This window comes from Leptodactylus fuscus, chromosome 10, assembly GCF_031893055.1.
Source record: "Leptodactylus fuscus isolate aLepFus1 chromosome 10, aLepFus1.hap2, whole genome shotgun sequence".
Lineage (NCBI taxonomy): Eukaryota > Metazoa > Chordata > Amphibia > Anura > Leptodactylidae > Leptodactylus > Leptodactylus fuscus.
Genome location: NC_134274.1, coordinates 88,769,754 through 88,787,054, shown reverse-complemented (window position 1 = coordinate 88,787,054; position 17,301 = coordinate 88,769,754). Strand labels below are relative to the sequence as shown.

Sequence of the window (17,301 nt, the reverse complement as noted above, 5' to 3'; positions counted from 1 at the left end):
TTCTAGGACTAGTCTCATACTGTAGGCCCCTCACGGCTTTCAGGTGGAGATGTTCTCAGATTCTGGTAGTACGCAAGTCTCCGACACCTTAGGTCGGACATTTCTGATGGAGCGAAGGCTTAAAAATACTCAAAGTTTTAGCGGTGACTGTCCAGATCTTGACTTCAACACATCACTGCTGGATTGCAGCTTGGATGAAGGTGTTCAGACTTACTGATAGATCCTCCATCTCCTGCACCGTTCCTCTGGTGTAAAATGGTGGCCATGACCGTATCCTCAGTGCTCAGAGGTCTGCTGGAGATATGGGTAGACGTGGACACACATCTATGGTGGAGATGACAGATGGTCTACACGTTCTGTGGTGCTCTTGGTGTGTTCTATGATACCGGTATCCATGGCCTACTGCAGGGTGTATATACTTTCTATAGGCAGTTACTTCACCTACACAATGGAGATCTCACTTTTCACCTTTCCTCTCAGAGACTTCTTGTTTGACTGTGTATGAAGGAACTTGTTGCTTTCGACACTTGACAGGATGACAAATATCTCATGATATGGTGACCATGGCGGTCTGGACATGGTATACACAGCACAGTAACATAGCTATATAGTATACTCCTCCTCTGTCTCTGGAGTAAATGCACCGTCTAGTCTACGTTACAGAATATTTGTCTAAACTTTCTAATGTGACCAGAATGGGCCAATAATCTAATGTCTATGGAGGTCTCACAACCATCTGTCGTGGGCTGAGGGATCAGTAATGGAGGACATAAGTCTGTCTGTCCAGACAGAGGTGTATGAGGGGACAGGGGTGTCTGAGGTCACAGGGGTGTTTGGTACAAGTTTCCTTCCCTCTCCCAATTGACTACACACGCATGCTTAGCCAGATCGCGCATACATGTATGTGGAGCGGTCGGGGGTCAAATGTGCAAATTGAAAACCTGCTAAGTCCTAAAAAGTGCCCAGTTCTATCTTTACAATGATAGTTCCTTGTAGGAATTGTCTCCTCCATGTTCAGTTATTGACATTGTCTGACTCCTATGACTTCTCCCCCCCCAAGCCTTGGCCTTTGTCCAGTCCTGTCACACTTGTCTATGGGCTGTGTCTGGTTCAGCAAGGAACTCCCATCAAATAAAGGCAGCTGAGCTGCAATACCAAATGTGGCCCATGGACAAAGGTGGCGCTATACCTCCACAAAAGAAGTCTTCTCTTATTTTTGGATGGAAATTTGTAATGAATGATCATTTTAGCCAACCAGGAACACCCATTGTCTTGCCCGGGGTAATTGTGTTGGTGGAGGTTGTTGGTGGAAGAGCTTGAATGAGTTGGTGGAAACCAGGTGGTGGAGGCCTCCGGGTAGTGGAAGCCTCTGAGTGGTGGAAGCCTCTGGTTGGTGAAGGCCTCTGGGTGGTGGAAGCCTCCGAGTGGTGGAAGCCTTTGAATGGTGGAGGCCTCTGGGTGGTGGAAGCCTCTGAGTGGTGGAGGCCTCTGGGTGGTGAAGGCCTCTAAGTGGTGAAGGCTTCTGGGTGTTGGAAGCCTCTGAGTGGTGGAGGCCTCTGGGTGGTGGAAGCCTCTGGGTGGTAAAGGCCTCTGGGTGGTAAAGGCCTCAAGGTGGTGGAAGCCTCTGGGTGGTAAAGGCCTCTGGGTGGTGAAGGCCTCTGGGTGGTGAAGGCCTCTGGGTGGTGAAGGCCTCTGGGTGGTGAAGGCCTCTAGGTGGTGAAGGCCTCTAGGTGGTGAAGGCTTCTGGGTGGTGAAGGCCTCTGGTGGTGAAGGCCTCTGGGTGGTGAAGGCTTCTGGGTGGTGAAGGCTTCTGGGTGGTAAAGGCCTCTAGGTGGTGAAGGCCTCTGGGTGGTGAAGGCCTCTGGGTGGTGAAGGCCTCTAGGTGGTGAAGGCTTCTGGGTGGTGAAGGCCTCTGGTGGTGAAGGCCTCTGGGTGGTGAAGGCCTCTAGGTGGTGAAGGCCTCTGGGTGGTGAAGGCCTCTGGGTGGTGAAGGCCTCTAGGTGGTGAAGGCTTCTGGGTGGTGAAGGCCTCTGGTGGTGAAGGCCTCTGGGTGGTGAAGGCCTCTAGGTGGTGAAGGCCTCTGGGTGGTGAAGGCCTCTGGTGGTGAAGGCCTCTGGGTGGTGAAGGCCTCTAGGTGGTGAAGGCTTCTGGGTGGTGAAGGCCTCTGGTGGTGAAGGCCTCTGGGTGGTGAAGGCCTCTAGGTGGTGAAGGCTTCTGGGTGGTGAAGGCCTCTGGGTGGTGAAGGCCTCTAGGTGGTGAAGGCCTCTGGGTGGTGAAGGCCTCTGTGTGGTAAAGGCCTCTAAGTAATGGAGGTCTTTGGGACGTTGTTTTTCATGGCCTCTATATAATTCCAAGGATCACTTTCAGTTAGATATCTTTGTCTAATCCAGATAATTCCTTCTTTATGGCCGGCACTAAAAATACTACTTCATGTTTACTTATCTAGAACTTCCTCTTTCTAGTCAGAATGGCGCTGTCATGAGATCGGCCAGCTTGACCTCCATCGTGTAAACAGTCCTAGTATGTGAACTTCAGCTGGAGACAATTTATAAAGCTTCATAGACGCCGCTAAGGACATGGTAAATGAATTCAGTAACTCAGGGACCCTTCCCATGGCTGAGAACAGTTGGAGATGACCCATTCCCATATATAGAAACACAATGCAAACAGAATAGCCTCAGGAGCCGTCTATTGTCATGTCATGTAACGCAACGTGAGAGATCGGAACAATGCATCAAAGCCAACAGCAAGTGTAACAAAGTGAACGTGTCCTCGCCATATTGTTCTCAGAGTTGTACCCACCAGTAATGGTATGGCCCATATTGTGCACCAATGTGTTGTCCATGGCTACCAGTATTACATGGTTCGGTATAGATGTAAATTGTGTACACGAAAGATATGAGACAAGAAACCGAAGGTGGATTTTGGTGAAAACTTTTAATATGGGTGGATGGAAGGAAAAAAGGCAATTCTGTAGCAGAGATGACCAGTCTGATGTCCTATAGGGCAAGGCTGTATGGGTGAAGAAGAACAATTCTGAGCTAACGACTTCATAATAAACCCACTGACACCATGTGACGACGTTCCTACTGCCTTGGTCCTACACGAGTCCTTGGACTGACTGATCTTTCTGAGAGTTACTTCTAAGTGTCGTGAAACTTCCATCTCATCACAAATGATACAACGAAGAAAAAGTCCTATAAATATGAAGTGTAAACACACAATATGTTGTACTTGTCACCTAAACCTGCCTACAAACCGTACAACGTGGAATGTCCATATTGTCCCTGGTGGTTTAGCGCTCTACAAATATTATTGACGTTCCGCGTCTTTACATTCCCATAGCTCAATGGAAAATCTTCAAATATTTGTCTTCACACCTGGTGAAAGAAAACTTCAGTAATCTCCACTTATCGTGAGGACAATTCTCAGTATGCGGTGGAGATCTTGAGCAGGTTTCATTGACCTTCACAAAATCTCGGAGACACTGACCAGAGTCATATAAGCAATAAGCAGATTACTGGAAGATTTGGCCTTCTTCAGTGAACGTACTGGCGGAGAAGGTCCGTCAAGGCTCCATTGTACAAACCACCTCTCTGACGCTATGACATTTGTGGATTTAGCATAGTGGTGTACATCAAAGAGAAGGTTCCATGGTATGGTCAAAAAGAGATGGGTTCTGGTGTTTGCGTTTTCCACGTTCTATATGAACCTTAGGCCAATAAGTGACCCCTTGGTCAAGAACAAGTTTGTCAATGAGGCCCATCTCCCACGGGTTTTCACCAATCAGTAGCCATGTGGATGGAACCAACCAAGACTGGACGCCCTTTCTTCAAGACCATCCGCATGGCCCGCCTCTCCAGTATGTATGACCTTGATTTTGAAGTAGATTTTACACGACAATAAACACAAGTCTGCTATTGATCTTGTGCTCCGTTGGTAAGTCCTTACGAGAATTGGTGACCCATCTTGTTCTTTCAAAATGCAACCTCTGCAGGTTCTGTATTTGGTGACCCTGGCAAAATGGTGCTCATGGTAGAGTGTTTGATGGATAAAGGATGCTTTTCAGTTTCGTCCAATATATCCGGTCCCTTCTTTCTCTGGCCTGTGCATCGCTGGACCAAGATTTTGACCTCTTGCTTGACGTTGCTGTTGAGCAGGCCATAGATGATGGGGTTAATGCAGGTGGAGATCATGGCGAGCAGGTGACACAATGAGAAGATAAGGTTATGGTAGCAAACAGAAATCAGCTGGTGGTTCCACTCCACAATTATGTTAAAAATCTGAAGTGGCAGGTAGCATACCGCAAATGCCCCAATCATCGACGCCAACATAAGGTTCACCCTTCTCATATGTTGGTAACTTCTCCCAAAGAGACCTTCTCTACGGTGCAGATGAATGGATATCCGAAGGTAGCAGCAGAATATAAAGCAGAGCGGTATAACATATTGTAGTAGTAGTAGAGTCACGGTGTAGGCCATGCGCTGTTGGCTGGAGGTCCAGTACTCGGCACATACCTTAAGGAAGTCTAGTTCCTTTGAGATATTTTTGTGTGGTCCATCCTTTAGATCTACAGCGTAGACCAATGGCAAGGCCAGAAGAGAGGCCAGACCCCAGATGAGTAGGACGGCTATGTAGGCTTGAGGGACATTGGGTTTCCAACCAGTTGGGTGTAGAATAAGTTGGTGTCTCTCCAAGGCAATTATAACTAAGATCATGACGGAGACGGTGACCGAGGCACAGCCAATAAAATTGGTGATCTTACACAAGCACTGACCAAACACCCAGTAATCCATAATGGTGTAGACCACCGTGAAAGGCAAACAAAAAATCCCAACCAGTATATCTGAGAAGGCCAGGTTGGCGATGAGAATGTGAGTGACGTTCCCCTTCTCCTTCCTCCGACAGATGACATAGATCAGAGAGCTGTTTCCAAGCAAACAGAAGAATATCAACAGACTGTACGAAGTCCCAAGGAACGGAGTTATGTCTGCCGAGTGTCTGCAGTGATTCATGACCTGATTCTGATACAGCAGAGCCGTAGAGGACGTGTCGAAAAATCCTGTGTGGTTCATCTTGTCTGGAGGACTGTGAAGAATAGAAGACAATGTCTTAGTATGGAGATAAGAAAGTCCCGTCTGATATTCATCTATAGTGAGCAGCGTCCACCATGATATTCCTCCCCGAAACCCAACTCCACAATATTGATCCTGAGCACGTTCCTAGTTTCTGGATTCATTACGCCAATGGGACCTGATACACTTACTATAAAGCAATCCATCAGGTGTCTGACATCAATCACACATGAGATTTGGGCCATTTTCTGTGACACCTTGGTTGTAGACATAGTTATGGATAGGTCAACCCCGCCCGCCATCACCTCATCCATTCTAAAGAAATCTACCGGGGTAACGTTGCCGTACCCTGTGTCATTGACGTCCATGTCTACAGTCCAAAATCCACAGAAAGTCCAAAACTGTGAAGGAATCTTGGAGAAAATAAAGGCCTTCCCGTCAAATGGAGCAGCCCTTGTAGATGTGTCCCACCGTTGTGATGACCTTCATAGTCTAGGACCCACTTGACCCCTCAAACCTGTATAAGAGAAGAGGTCTGACCAAACCCTCGGATATTTACGTGAAGGCATCTTGGAGACAGATAAGTGGAATACTATAATGTTTATTATCTTTATACCCCCGACCTAATACATATCTCATGGTACAAGGTATTATGAATGGCGGCCTACGCTCCTGTGTTGACTTAGCCCTGAGCAGATGTCTATCCAGTCCTAGCGGTATCAGATCCATCTCTGTGTACTTTCCTACAGGCCGGTGATAGCGCGGTCTGGCCATGTGTGATGGCGATGGGCGTCTGCCAGGGTTTCCTTCCCGCCATCCCTCGGCTATCAGCCATTGAGTAATACATCTAAATTGATTGTTGACACTGTAATGTGCCGTATTAATTGTGTTGTTCTGTTATCATCGTGTCGGACATGTTCCCAGGCGTTCAGTACAAGCTCGTAGATTACACCGCACTGGTCGCATGTGAAAACACAATCCTGTGTGTCATGTGCGTGACTCATCCCATCATCCAATGTACTCAGACTATTAGCAGACGCATCTTCTTCTGGAACATTCAGAACTGGGATAAATATTGTGAAGCCCTCACAAAACTAAGGTAGAATACAACCATACATCACCGACAAGAAGACAATCGCTCAGGGGCGCAGCAGAAGATCTGGGGGCCCAGAGAAGAATTTGGCACCAATATTTATACTGTCATAACCATACACAGCCTTATAGATCTGCCATACACAACCCATATAATAATGTCGTAAAGACCCCACATGATACTGACATACACAACCATATAAAACTGACATACACAACCCATATAATAATGTCGTAATGAGCCCACATAATACTTACACATCCCATATAATACTGACATACACAACCCATGTAATACTGTTGTAACGACCCCACATAATACTGACATAAAGAACCCATATAGTAATGTCGTAAAGACCCAACATAATACTGACATACACAACCCATGTAATACTGTCATAAAGACCCAACATAATACTGAAATACACAACCCATGTAATACTGTCATAAAGAACCAACATAATACTGACATACACAACCCATGTAGTACTGTCATAAAGACCCCACATAATACTGACATACACAACCATATAAAAATGTCGAAATGAGCCCACACAATACTTACATAAAGACCCAACATAATACTGACATACACAACTCCTATAATACTGTCCTAAACAGCCCACATAATACTGACATACATAACTGACATACATAATCTGTACTCCCTGGTATCCTCCTAGATGTGATGGATCCCTATGATTTCTGTACTCCCTGGTATCCTCCTAGGTGTGATGGATCCCTATGATTTCTGTACTCCCTGGTATCCTCCTAGGTGTGATGGATCCCTATGATTTCTGTGTACTCCCTGGTATCCTCCTAGGTGTGATGGATCCCTATGATTTCTGTGTACTCTCTGGTATCCTCCTAGGTGTGATGGATCCCTATGATTTCTGTACTCCCTGGTATCCTCCTAGGTGTGATGGATCCCTATGATTTCTGTGTACTCCCTGGTATCCTCCTAGGTGTGATGGATCCCTATGATTTCTGTGTACTCCCTGGTATCCTCCTAGGTGTGATGAATCCCTATGATTTCTGTACTCTCTGGTATCCTCCTAGGTGTGATGGATCCCTATGATTTCTGTGCATTCCCCGGTATCCTCCTAGGTGTGATGGATCCCTATGATTTCTGTACTCCCTGGTATCCTCCTAGGTGTGATGGATCCCTATGATTTCTGTGCATTCCCCGGTATCCTCCTAGGTGTGATGGATCCCTATGATTTCTGGGCATTCCCTGGTATCCTCCTAGGTGTGATGGATCCCTATGATTTCTGTACTCTCTGGTATCCTCCTAGGTGTGATGGATCCCTATGATTTCTGTGCACTCCCTGGTATCCTCCTAGGTGTGATGGATCCCTATGATTTCTGTACTCCCTGGTATCCTCCTAGGTGTGATGGATCCCTATGATTTCTGTACTCCCTGGTATCCTCCTAGGTGTGATGGATCCCTATGATTTCTGTGTACTCCCTGGTATCCTCCTAGGTGTGATGGATCCCTATGATTTCTGTGCACTCCCTGGTATCCTCCTAGGTGTGATGGATCACTATGATTTCTGTGTACTCCCTGGTATCCTCCTAGGTGTGATGGATCCCTATGATTTCTGTACTCCCTGGTATCCTCCTAGGTGTGATGGATCCCTATGATTTCTGTACTCCCTGGTATCCTCCTAGGTGTGATGGATCCCTATGATTTCTGTGCACTCCCTGGTATCCTCCTAGGTGTGATGGATCCCTATGATTTCTGTGTACTCCCTGGTATCCTCCTAGGTGTGATGGATCCCTATGATTTCTGTGCATTCCCCGGTATCCTCCTAGGTGTGATGGATCCCTATGATTTCTGTGCATTCCCCGGTATCCTCCTAGGTGTGAAGGATCCCTATGATTTCTGTGATCTCCCTGGTATCCTCCTAGGTGTGATGGATCCCTATGATTTCTGTGCATTCCCCGGTATCCTCCTAGGTGTGATGGATCCCTATGATTTCTGGGCATTCCCTGGTATCCTCCTAGGTGTGATGGATCCCTATGATTACTGTACTCTCTGGAATCCTCTTAGGTGTGATGGATCCCTATGATTTCTGTGCACTCCCTGTATCCTCCTAGGTGTGATGGATCCCTATGATTTCTGTACTCCCTGATATCCTCCTAGTGTGATGGATCCCTATGATTTCTGTGCACTCCCTGGTATCCTCCTAGGTGTGATGGATCCCTGTGATTTCTGGGCACTCTCTGGTATCCTCCTAGGTGTGATGGATCCCTGTGATTTCTGTGATCTCCCTGGTATCCTCCTAGGTGTGATGGATCCCTATGATTTCTGTACTCCCTGGTATCCTCCTAGGTGTGATGGATCCCTGTGATTTCTGTGATCTCCCTGGTATCCTCCTAGGTGTGATGGATCCCTATGATTTCTGTACTCCCTGGTATCCTCCTAGGTGTGATGGATCCCTATGATTTCTGTACTCCCTGGTATCCTCCTAGATGTGATGGATCCCTATGATTTCTGTACTCCCTGGTATCCTCCTAAGTGTGATGGATCCCTATGATTTCTGTGCACTCTCTGGTATCCTCCTAGGTGTGATGGATCCCTATGATGTCTGTTCTCTCCCTGGTATACTCCTAGGTGTGAAGGATCCCTATGATTTCTGTGATCTCCCTGGTATCCTCCTAGTGTGATGGATCCCTATGATTTCTGTGCATTCCCCGGTATCCTCCTAGGTGTGAAGGATCCCTATGATTTCTGGGCATTCCCTGGTATCCTCCTAGGTGTGATGGATCCCTATGATTTCTGTGCACTCCCTGGTATCCTCCTAGGTGTGATGGATCCCTATGATTTCTGTGTACTCCCTGGTATCCTCCTAGGTGTGATGGATCCCTATGATTTATGTGCACTCCCTGTATCCTCCTAGGTGTGATGGATCCCTATGATTTCTGTGCACTCCCTGTATCCTCCTAGGTGTGATGGATCCCTATGATTTATGTGCACTCCCTGTATCCTCCTAGGTGTGATGGATCCCTATGATTTCTGTGCACTCCCTGTATCCTCCTAGGTGTGATGGATCCCTATGATTTCTGTGCACTCCCTGTATCCTCCTAGGTGTGATGGATCCCTATGATTTATGTGCACTCCCTGGTATCCTCCTAGGTGTGATGGATCCCTATGATTTCTGTGCACTCCCTGTATCCTCCTAGGTGTGATGGATCCCTATGATTTCTGTACTCCCTGGTATCCTCCTAGGTGTGAAGGATCCCTGTGATTTCTGTACTCCCTGGTATCCTCATAGGTGTGATGGATCCCTATGATTTCTGGGCATTCCCTGGTATCCTCCTAGGTGTGATGGATCCCTATGATTTCTGTGCACTCTCTGGTATCCTCCTAGGTGTGATGGATCCCTATGATTTCTGTGCACTCTCTGGTATCCTCCTGGGTGTGATGGATCCCTATGATTTCTGTACTCCCTGGTATCCTCCTAGGTGTGATGGATCCCTATGATTTCTGTGCATTCCCTGGAATCCTCCTAGGTGTGATGGATCCCTATGATTTCTGTGCACTCTCTGGTATCCTCCTAGGTGTGATGGATCACTATGATTTCTGTACTCCCTGGTATCCTCCTAGGTGTGATGGATCCCTATGATTTCTGTGCACTCCCTGGTATCCTCCTAGGTGTGATGGATCCCTATGATTTCTGTGCACTCTCTGGTATCCTCCTAGGTGTGATGGATCACTATGATTTCTGTACTCCCTGGTATCCTCCTAGGTGTGATGGATCCCTATGATTTCTGTACTCTCTGGTATCCTCCTAGGTGTGATGGATCCCTATGATTTCTGTGCACTCCCTGGTATCCTCCTAGGTGTGATGGATCCCTGTGATTTCTGTGCACTCCCTGGTATCCTCCTAGGTGTGATGGATCCCTATGATTTCTGTACTCTCTGGTATCCTCGTAGGTGTGATGGATCCCTATGATTTCTGTGCACTCCCTAGTATCCTCCTAGGTGTGATGAATCCCTATGATTTCTGTACTCCCTGGTATCCTCCTAGGTGTGATGGATCCCTATGATTTCTGTGCATTCCCCGGTATCCTCCTAGGTGTGATGGATCCCTATGATTTCTGTGCACTCCCTGGTATCCTCCTAGGTGTGATGGATCCCTATGATTTCTGGGCATTCCCTGGTATCCTCCTAGGTGTGATGGATCCCTATGATTTCTGTACTCCCTGGTATCCTCCTAGGTGTGATGGATCCCTATGATTTCTGGGCATTCCCTGGTATCCTCCTAGGTGTGATGGATCTTTATGATTTCTGGGCATTCCCTGGTATCCTCCTAGGTGTGATGGATCCCTATGATTTCTGTGCACTCTCTGGTATCCTCCTAGGTGTGATGGATCCCTATGATTTCTGTGCACTCCCTGGTATCCTCCTAGGTGTGATGGATCCCTATGATTTCTGTACTCCCTGGTATCCTCCTAGGTGTGATGGATCCCTATGATTTCTGTGCACTCCCTGGTATCCTCCTAGGTGTGATGGATCCCTATGATTTCTGTGTACTCCCTGGTATCCTCCTAGGTGTGATGGATCCCTATGATTTCTGTACTCCCTGATATCCTCCTAGGTGTGATGGATCCCTATGATTTCTGTGTACTCCCTGGTATCCTCCTAGGTGTGATGGATCCCTATGATTTCTGTGCATTCCCCGGTATCCTCCTAGGTGTGATGGATCCCTATGATTTCTGTGCACTCCCTGGTATCCTCCTAGGTGTGATGGATCCCTATGATTTCTGTACTCCCTGGTATCCTCCTAGATGTGATGGATCCCTATGATTTATGTACTCCCTGGTATCCTCCTAGATGTGATGGATCCCTATGATTTCTGTGATCTCCCTGGTATCCTCCTAGGTGTGATGGATCCCTATGATTTCTGTGCACTCCCTGGTATCCTCCTAGGTGTGATGGATCCCTATGATTTCTGTACTCCCTGGTATCCTCCTAGGTGTGATGGATCCCTATGATTTCTGTGTACTCCCTGGTATCCTCCTAGGTGTGATGGATCCCTATGATTTCTGTGCACTCCCTGGTATCCTCCTAGGTGTGATGGATCCCTATGATTTCTGTGTACTCCCTGGTATCCTCCTAGGTGTGATGGATCCCTATGATTTCTGTGCACTCCCTGGTATCCTCCTAGGTGTGATGGATCCCTATGATTTCTGTACTCCCTGGTATCCTCCTAGGTGTGATGGATCCCTATGATTTCTGTGTACTCCCTGGTATCCTCCTAGGTGTGATGGATCCCTATGATTTCTGTACTCCCTGGTATCCTCCTAGGTGTGATGGATCCCTATGATTTCTGTACTCTCTGGTATCCTCCTAGGTGTGATGGATCCCTATGATTTCTGTACTCCCTGGTATCCTCCTAGGTGTGATGGATCCCTATGATTTCTGTACTCCCTGGTATCCTCCTAGGTGTGATGGATCCCTATGATTTCTGTACTCCCTGGTATCCTCCTAGGTGTGATGGATCCCTATGATTTCTGTGCACTCTCTGGTATCCTCCTAGGTGTGATGGATCCCTATGATTTCTGTGCACTCCCTGGTATCCTCCTAGGTGTGATGGATCCCTATGATTTCTGGGCATTCCCTGGTATCCTCCTAGGTGTGATGGATCCCTATGATTTCTGTACTCCCTGGTATCCTCTTAGGTGTGATGGATCACTATGATTTCTGTACTCCCTGGTATCCTCCTAGGTGTGATTGATCCCTATGATTTCTGTATTCCCTGGTATCCTCTTAGGTGTGATGGATCCCTATGATTTCTGTACTCCCTGGTATCCTCCTAGGTGTGATGGATCCCTATGATTTCTGGGCATTCCCTGGTATCCTCCTAGGTGTGATGGATCCCTATGATTTCTGTACTCCCTGGTATCCTCCTAGGTGTGATGGATCCCTATGATTTCTGTGCACTCTCTGGTATCCTCCTAGGTGTGATGGATCCCTATGATTTCTGTACTTCCTGGTATCCTCCTAGGTGTGATGGATCCCTATGATTTCTGTACTCCCTGGTATCCTCCTAGATGTGATGGATCCCTATGATTTCTGTGCATTCCCCGGTATCCTCCTAGATGTGATGGATCCCTATGATTTCTGTGCACTCCCTGGTATCCTCCTAGGTGTGATGGATCCCTATGATTTCTGTGCATTCCCCGGTATCCTCCTAGATGTGATGGATCCCTATGATTTCTGTGCATTCCCCGGTATCCTCCTAGATGTGATGGATCCCTATGATTTCTGTGCATTCCCCGGTATCCTCCTAGGTGTGATGGATCCCTATGATTTCTGGGCATTCCCTGGTATCCTCCTAGGTGTGATGGATCCCTATGATTTCTGTACACCCTGGTATCCTCCTAGGTGTGATGAATCCCTATGATTTCTGTACTCCCTGGTATCCTCCTAGGTGTGATGAATCCCTATGATTTCTGTACTCCCTGGTATCCTCCTAGGTGTGATGAATCCCTATGATTTCTGTACTCCCTGGTATCCTCCTAGGTGTGATGGATCCCTATGATTTCTGTACTCCCTGGTATCCTCCTAGGTGTGATGAATCCCTATGATTTCTGTACTCCCTGGTATCCTCCTAGGTGTGATGAATCCCTATGATTTCTGTACTCCCTGGTATCCTCCTAGGTGTGATGGATCCCTATGATTTCTGGGCATTCCCTGGTATCCTCCTAGGTGTGATGGATCCCTATGATTTCTGTGTACTCCCTGGTATCCTCCTAGGTGTGATTGATCCCTATGATTTCTGTGCATTCCCCGGTATCCTCCTAGGTGTGATGGATCCCTATGATTTCTGGGCATTCCCCGGTATCCTCCTAGGTGTGATGGATCCCTATGATTTCTGGGCATTCCCTGGTATCCTCCTAGGTGTGATTGATCCCTATGATTTCTGTGTACTCTCTGGTATCCTCCTAGGTGTGATGGATCCCTATGATTTCTGGGCATTCCCTGGTATCCTCCTAGGTGTGATGGATCCCTATGATTTCTGGGCACTCTCTGGTATCCTCCTAGGTGTGATGGATCCCTATGATTTCTGTGTACTCCCTGGTATCCTCCTAGGTGTGATGGATCCCTATGATTTCTGTGTACTCCCTGGTATCCTCATAGGTGTGATGGATCCCTATGATTTCTGTGCACTCCCTGGTATCCTCCTAGGTGTGATGGATCCCTATGATTTCTGGGCATTCCCTGGTATCCTCCTAGGTGTGATGGATACCAGGGATAGTAGATAGATAGATAGATAGATAGATAGATAGATAGATAGATAGATAGATAGATAGGAGATAGATAGATAGATAGATAGATAGGAGATAGATAGATAGATAGATAGATAGATAGATAGATAGATAGGAGATAGATAGATAGATAGATAGATAGATAGATAGGAGATAGATAGATAGATAGATAGATAGGAGATAGATAGATAGATAGATAGATAGATAGATAGATAGATAGGAGATAGATAGATAGATAGATAGATAGATAGATAGATAGGAGATAGATAGATAGATAGATAGGAGATAGATAGATAGATAGATAGATAGATAGATAGATAGATAGATAGGAGATAGATAGATAGGAGATAGATAGATAGATAGATAGATAGATAGATAGATAGGAGATAGATAGATAGATAGATAGATAGGAGATAGATAGATAGATAGATAGATAGATAGGAGATAGATAGATAGATAGATAGATAGATAGATAGATAGAAGATAGATAGATAGGAGATAGATAGATAGATAGATAGATAGATAGATAGATAGATAGATAGATAGGAGATAGATAGATAGATAGATAGATAGATAGATAGGAGATAGATAGATAGATAGATAGATAGATAGGAGATAGATAGATAGATAGATAGATAGATAGATAGAAGATAGATAGATAGGAGATAGATAGATAGATAGATAGATAGATAGGAGATAGATAGATAGATAGATAGATAGATAGATAGATAGATAGATAGGAGATAGATAGATAGATAGATAGATAGATAGATAGATAGATAGATAGGAGATAGATAGATAGATAGATAGATAGATAGATAGGAGATAGATAGATAGATAGATAGATAGATAGATAGATAGATAGATAGATAGGAGATAGATAGATAGATAGATAGATAGATAGATAGGAGATAGATAGATAGATAGATAGATAGGAGATAGATAGATAGATAGATAGATAGATAGGAGATAGATAGATAGGAGATAGATAGATAGATAGATAGATAGATAGATAGGAGATAGATAGATAGATAGATAGATAGATAGGAGATAGATAGATAGATAGATAGATAGATAGATAGATAGATAGATAGGAGATAGATAGATAGATAGATAGATAGATAGAAGATAGATAGATAGGAGATAGATAGATAGATAGATAGATAGATAGATAGATAGATAGATAGATAGGAGATAGATAGATAGATAGATAGATAGATAGATAGATAGGAGATAGATAGATAGATAGATAGATAGATAGATAGGAGATAGATAGATAGATAGATAGATAGATAGAAGATAGATAGATAGGAGATAGATAGATAGATAGATAGATAGATAGATAGATAGGAGATAGATAGATAGATAGATAGATAGATAGGAGATAGATAGATAGATAGATAGATAGATAGATAGATAGATAGGAGATAGATAGATAGATAGATAGATAGATAGATAGATAGAAGATAGATAGATAGGAGATAGATAGATAGATAGATAGATAGGAGATAGATAGATAGATAGATAGATAGATAGATAGATAGATAGATAGGAGATAGATAGATAGATAGATAGATAGATAGATAGATAGGAGATAGATAGATAGATAGATAGATAGATAGATAGAAGATAGATAGATAGGAGATAGATAGATAGATAGGAGATAGATAGATAGATAGATAGGAGATAGATAGATAGATAGATAGGAGATAGATAGATAGATAGATAGATAGATAGATAGATAGATAGATAGAAGATAGATAGATAGGAGATAGATAGATAGATAGATAGATAGATAGATAGGAGATAGATAGATAGATAGATAGATAGATAGATAGATAGATAGATAGGAGATAGATAGATAGATAGATAGATAGATAGATAGATATTAACAGATTATATTTTGGTTCACCAATTACCTGCTGGTAACAAGTGACATATGCCTTATAGTCAGATCTACATCATTCTATTAATGTGGCATAAACAGATAGTTCTGATTTTCTGGTAGTGCACCTGCGCTCCCCTCTGTACTTCTGCGTTCTCCTCTGTACACCTGCACCCCCCTCTGTACACCTGTGCCCTCCTCTGTACACCTGCACCCCTCTCTGTACACCTGCGCCCCATCTGTACTCCTGTACTCCCCTCTGTACTCCTGCGCTCCCCTCTGTACTCCTGCGCTCCCCTCTGTACACCTGTGCTCTCCTCTGTACACCTGCACCCCTTCTGTTCACCTGCGGCCTCCTCTGTACACCTGCGCTCCCCTCTGTACTCCTGCGCCCCCCGCTGTACACCTGCGCCCCCCTCTGTACTCCTGCGCTCCCCTCTGTACTCCTGCACCCCTCTCTGTACACCTGCACCCCTTCTGTTCACCTGCGCTCCCCTCTGTTCACCTGCGGCCTCCTCTGTACACCTGCGCTCCCCTCTGTACTCCTGCGCCCCCCGCTGTACACCTGTGCCCCCCTCTGTACTCCTGCGCTCCCCTCTGTACTCCTGCGCTCCCCTCTGTACTCCTGCGCTCCCCTCTGTACACCTGCACCCCTCTCTGTACACCTGCACCCCTTCTGTTCACCTGCGCTCCCCTCTGTACACCTGCGCTCCCCTCTGTACTCCTGCGCTCCCCTCTGTACTCCTGCGCCCCCCGCTGTACTCCTGCGCCCCCCTCTGTACTCCTGCGCCCCCCTCTGTACTCCTGCACCCCCCTCTGTACTCCTGCGCTCCCCTCTGTACTCCTGCGCTCCCCTCTGTACACCTGCACCCCTCTCTGTACACCTGCACCCCTTCTGTTCACCTGCGCTCCCCTCTGTACACCTGCGCTCCCCTCTGTACTCCTGCGCTCCCCTCTGTACTCCTGCGCCCCCCGCTGTACTCCTGCGCCCCCCTCTGTACTCCTGCGCTCCCCTCTGTACTCCTGCGCTCCCCTCTGTACACCTGCACCCCTCTCTGTACACCTGCACCCCCCTCTGTACTCCTGCACCCCCCTCTGTACTCCTGCACCCCCCTCTGTACTCCTGCGCTCCCCTCTGTACACCTGCACCCCTCTCTGTACACCTGCACCCCCCTCTGTACTCCTGCACCCCTCTCTGTACACCTGCACCCCCCTCCGTACACCTGACAGGTACCCGTCTCACACAGTCCTTACCTTATAGCAGGGACTCCGGGACTCTGTGTGGTTGTGCCGAGTGCTGTCAGACTGCTGACTCCCTGCTTGTGTGTTTGTTTATACAGTAGATGTGGGCGTAGATCTGGGGCCACTACCACCCTCATCCTCCGCTCTGCAGTCCCACAGCTCTCTCTGTTGGTGGAGAGCCGCAGGCTATATGCTATACATGCTGTGTACAAGTATTCAGGCTCGCTGTCCTGTGCGTGGGTGACAGGCTGTACCTCTCCCGGATTTCCGAGCAGGTGCATCCATATTATCGATCCACAGGATGAAGGTATAGAATATTCTATAGAAAGTGCAAGACAAACACCAGCGCGGACCAGCCGCAGGTTAACCCTCTGCGTCCCTGCTCCAAACGTCATCCCAGACAATTGCGCTTCCCTCCACGTACGGGCGCTCCGCTATGACACGATTCACATTGGGCTGTGCAGGAAATTTCTAAGAAATCTAAAAAAGTTTCTCAAAGAATTTTTTCTATTTTTAAAAGTTTTGGATTTTTGTCATGGTGCTAAAACAAAAACAATCTAAATTTGCATATTCGTACCGACCCGCGGAAGGCGGAAAAGAAAACCCTCACGAAAATGGTGCAAATGCAGTTTTTCCTTAATTTCACGTCATAGATTGTCCAGAATATTGAACGGCCCCATTACAAGTACAATCCGTCCTGCAAAAAAAGGAGCCCTGATAAAAACATGT

The 17,301-nt window shown here is 46.2% G+C and overlaps 1 protein-coding gene across 1 annotated transcript; it reads right to left on the bottom strand.

Annotated features, from left to right (window-relative positions):
* Window positions 1–3,015: 3,015 nt before the first annotated feature.
* LOC142183482 (neuropeptide Y receptor type 4-2-like) lies at window positions 3,016–16,637 on the bottom strand. Its single transcript, XM_075258586.1, has 2 exons — window positions 16,585–16,637; window positions 3,016–5,088 (listed from the first exon to the last, which is right to left on the bottom strand). The coding sequence occupies exon 2, from the start codon at window positions 5,073–5,075 to the stop codon at window positions 3,978–3,980; it is 1,098 nt and encodes a 365-aa protein (XP_075114687.1). The 5' UTR covers window positions 5,076–5,088; window positions 16,585–16,637; the 3' UTR covers window positions 3,016–3,977.
* Window positions 16,638–17,301: the final 664 nt, after the last annotated feature.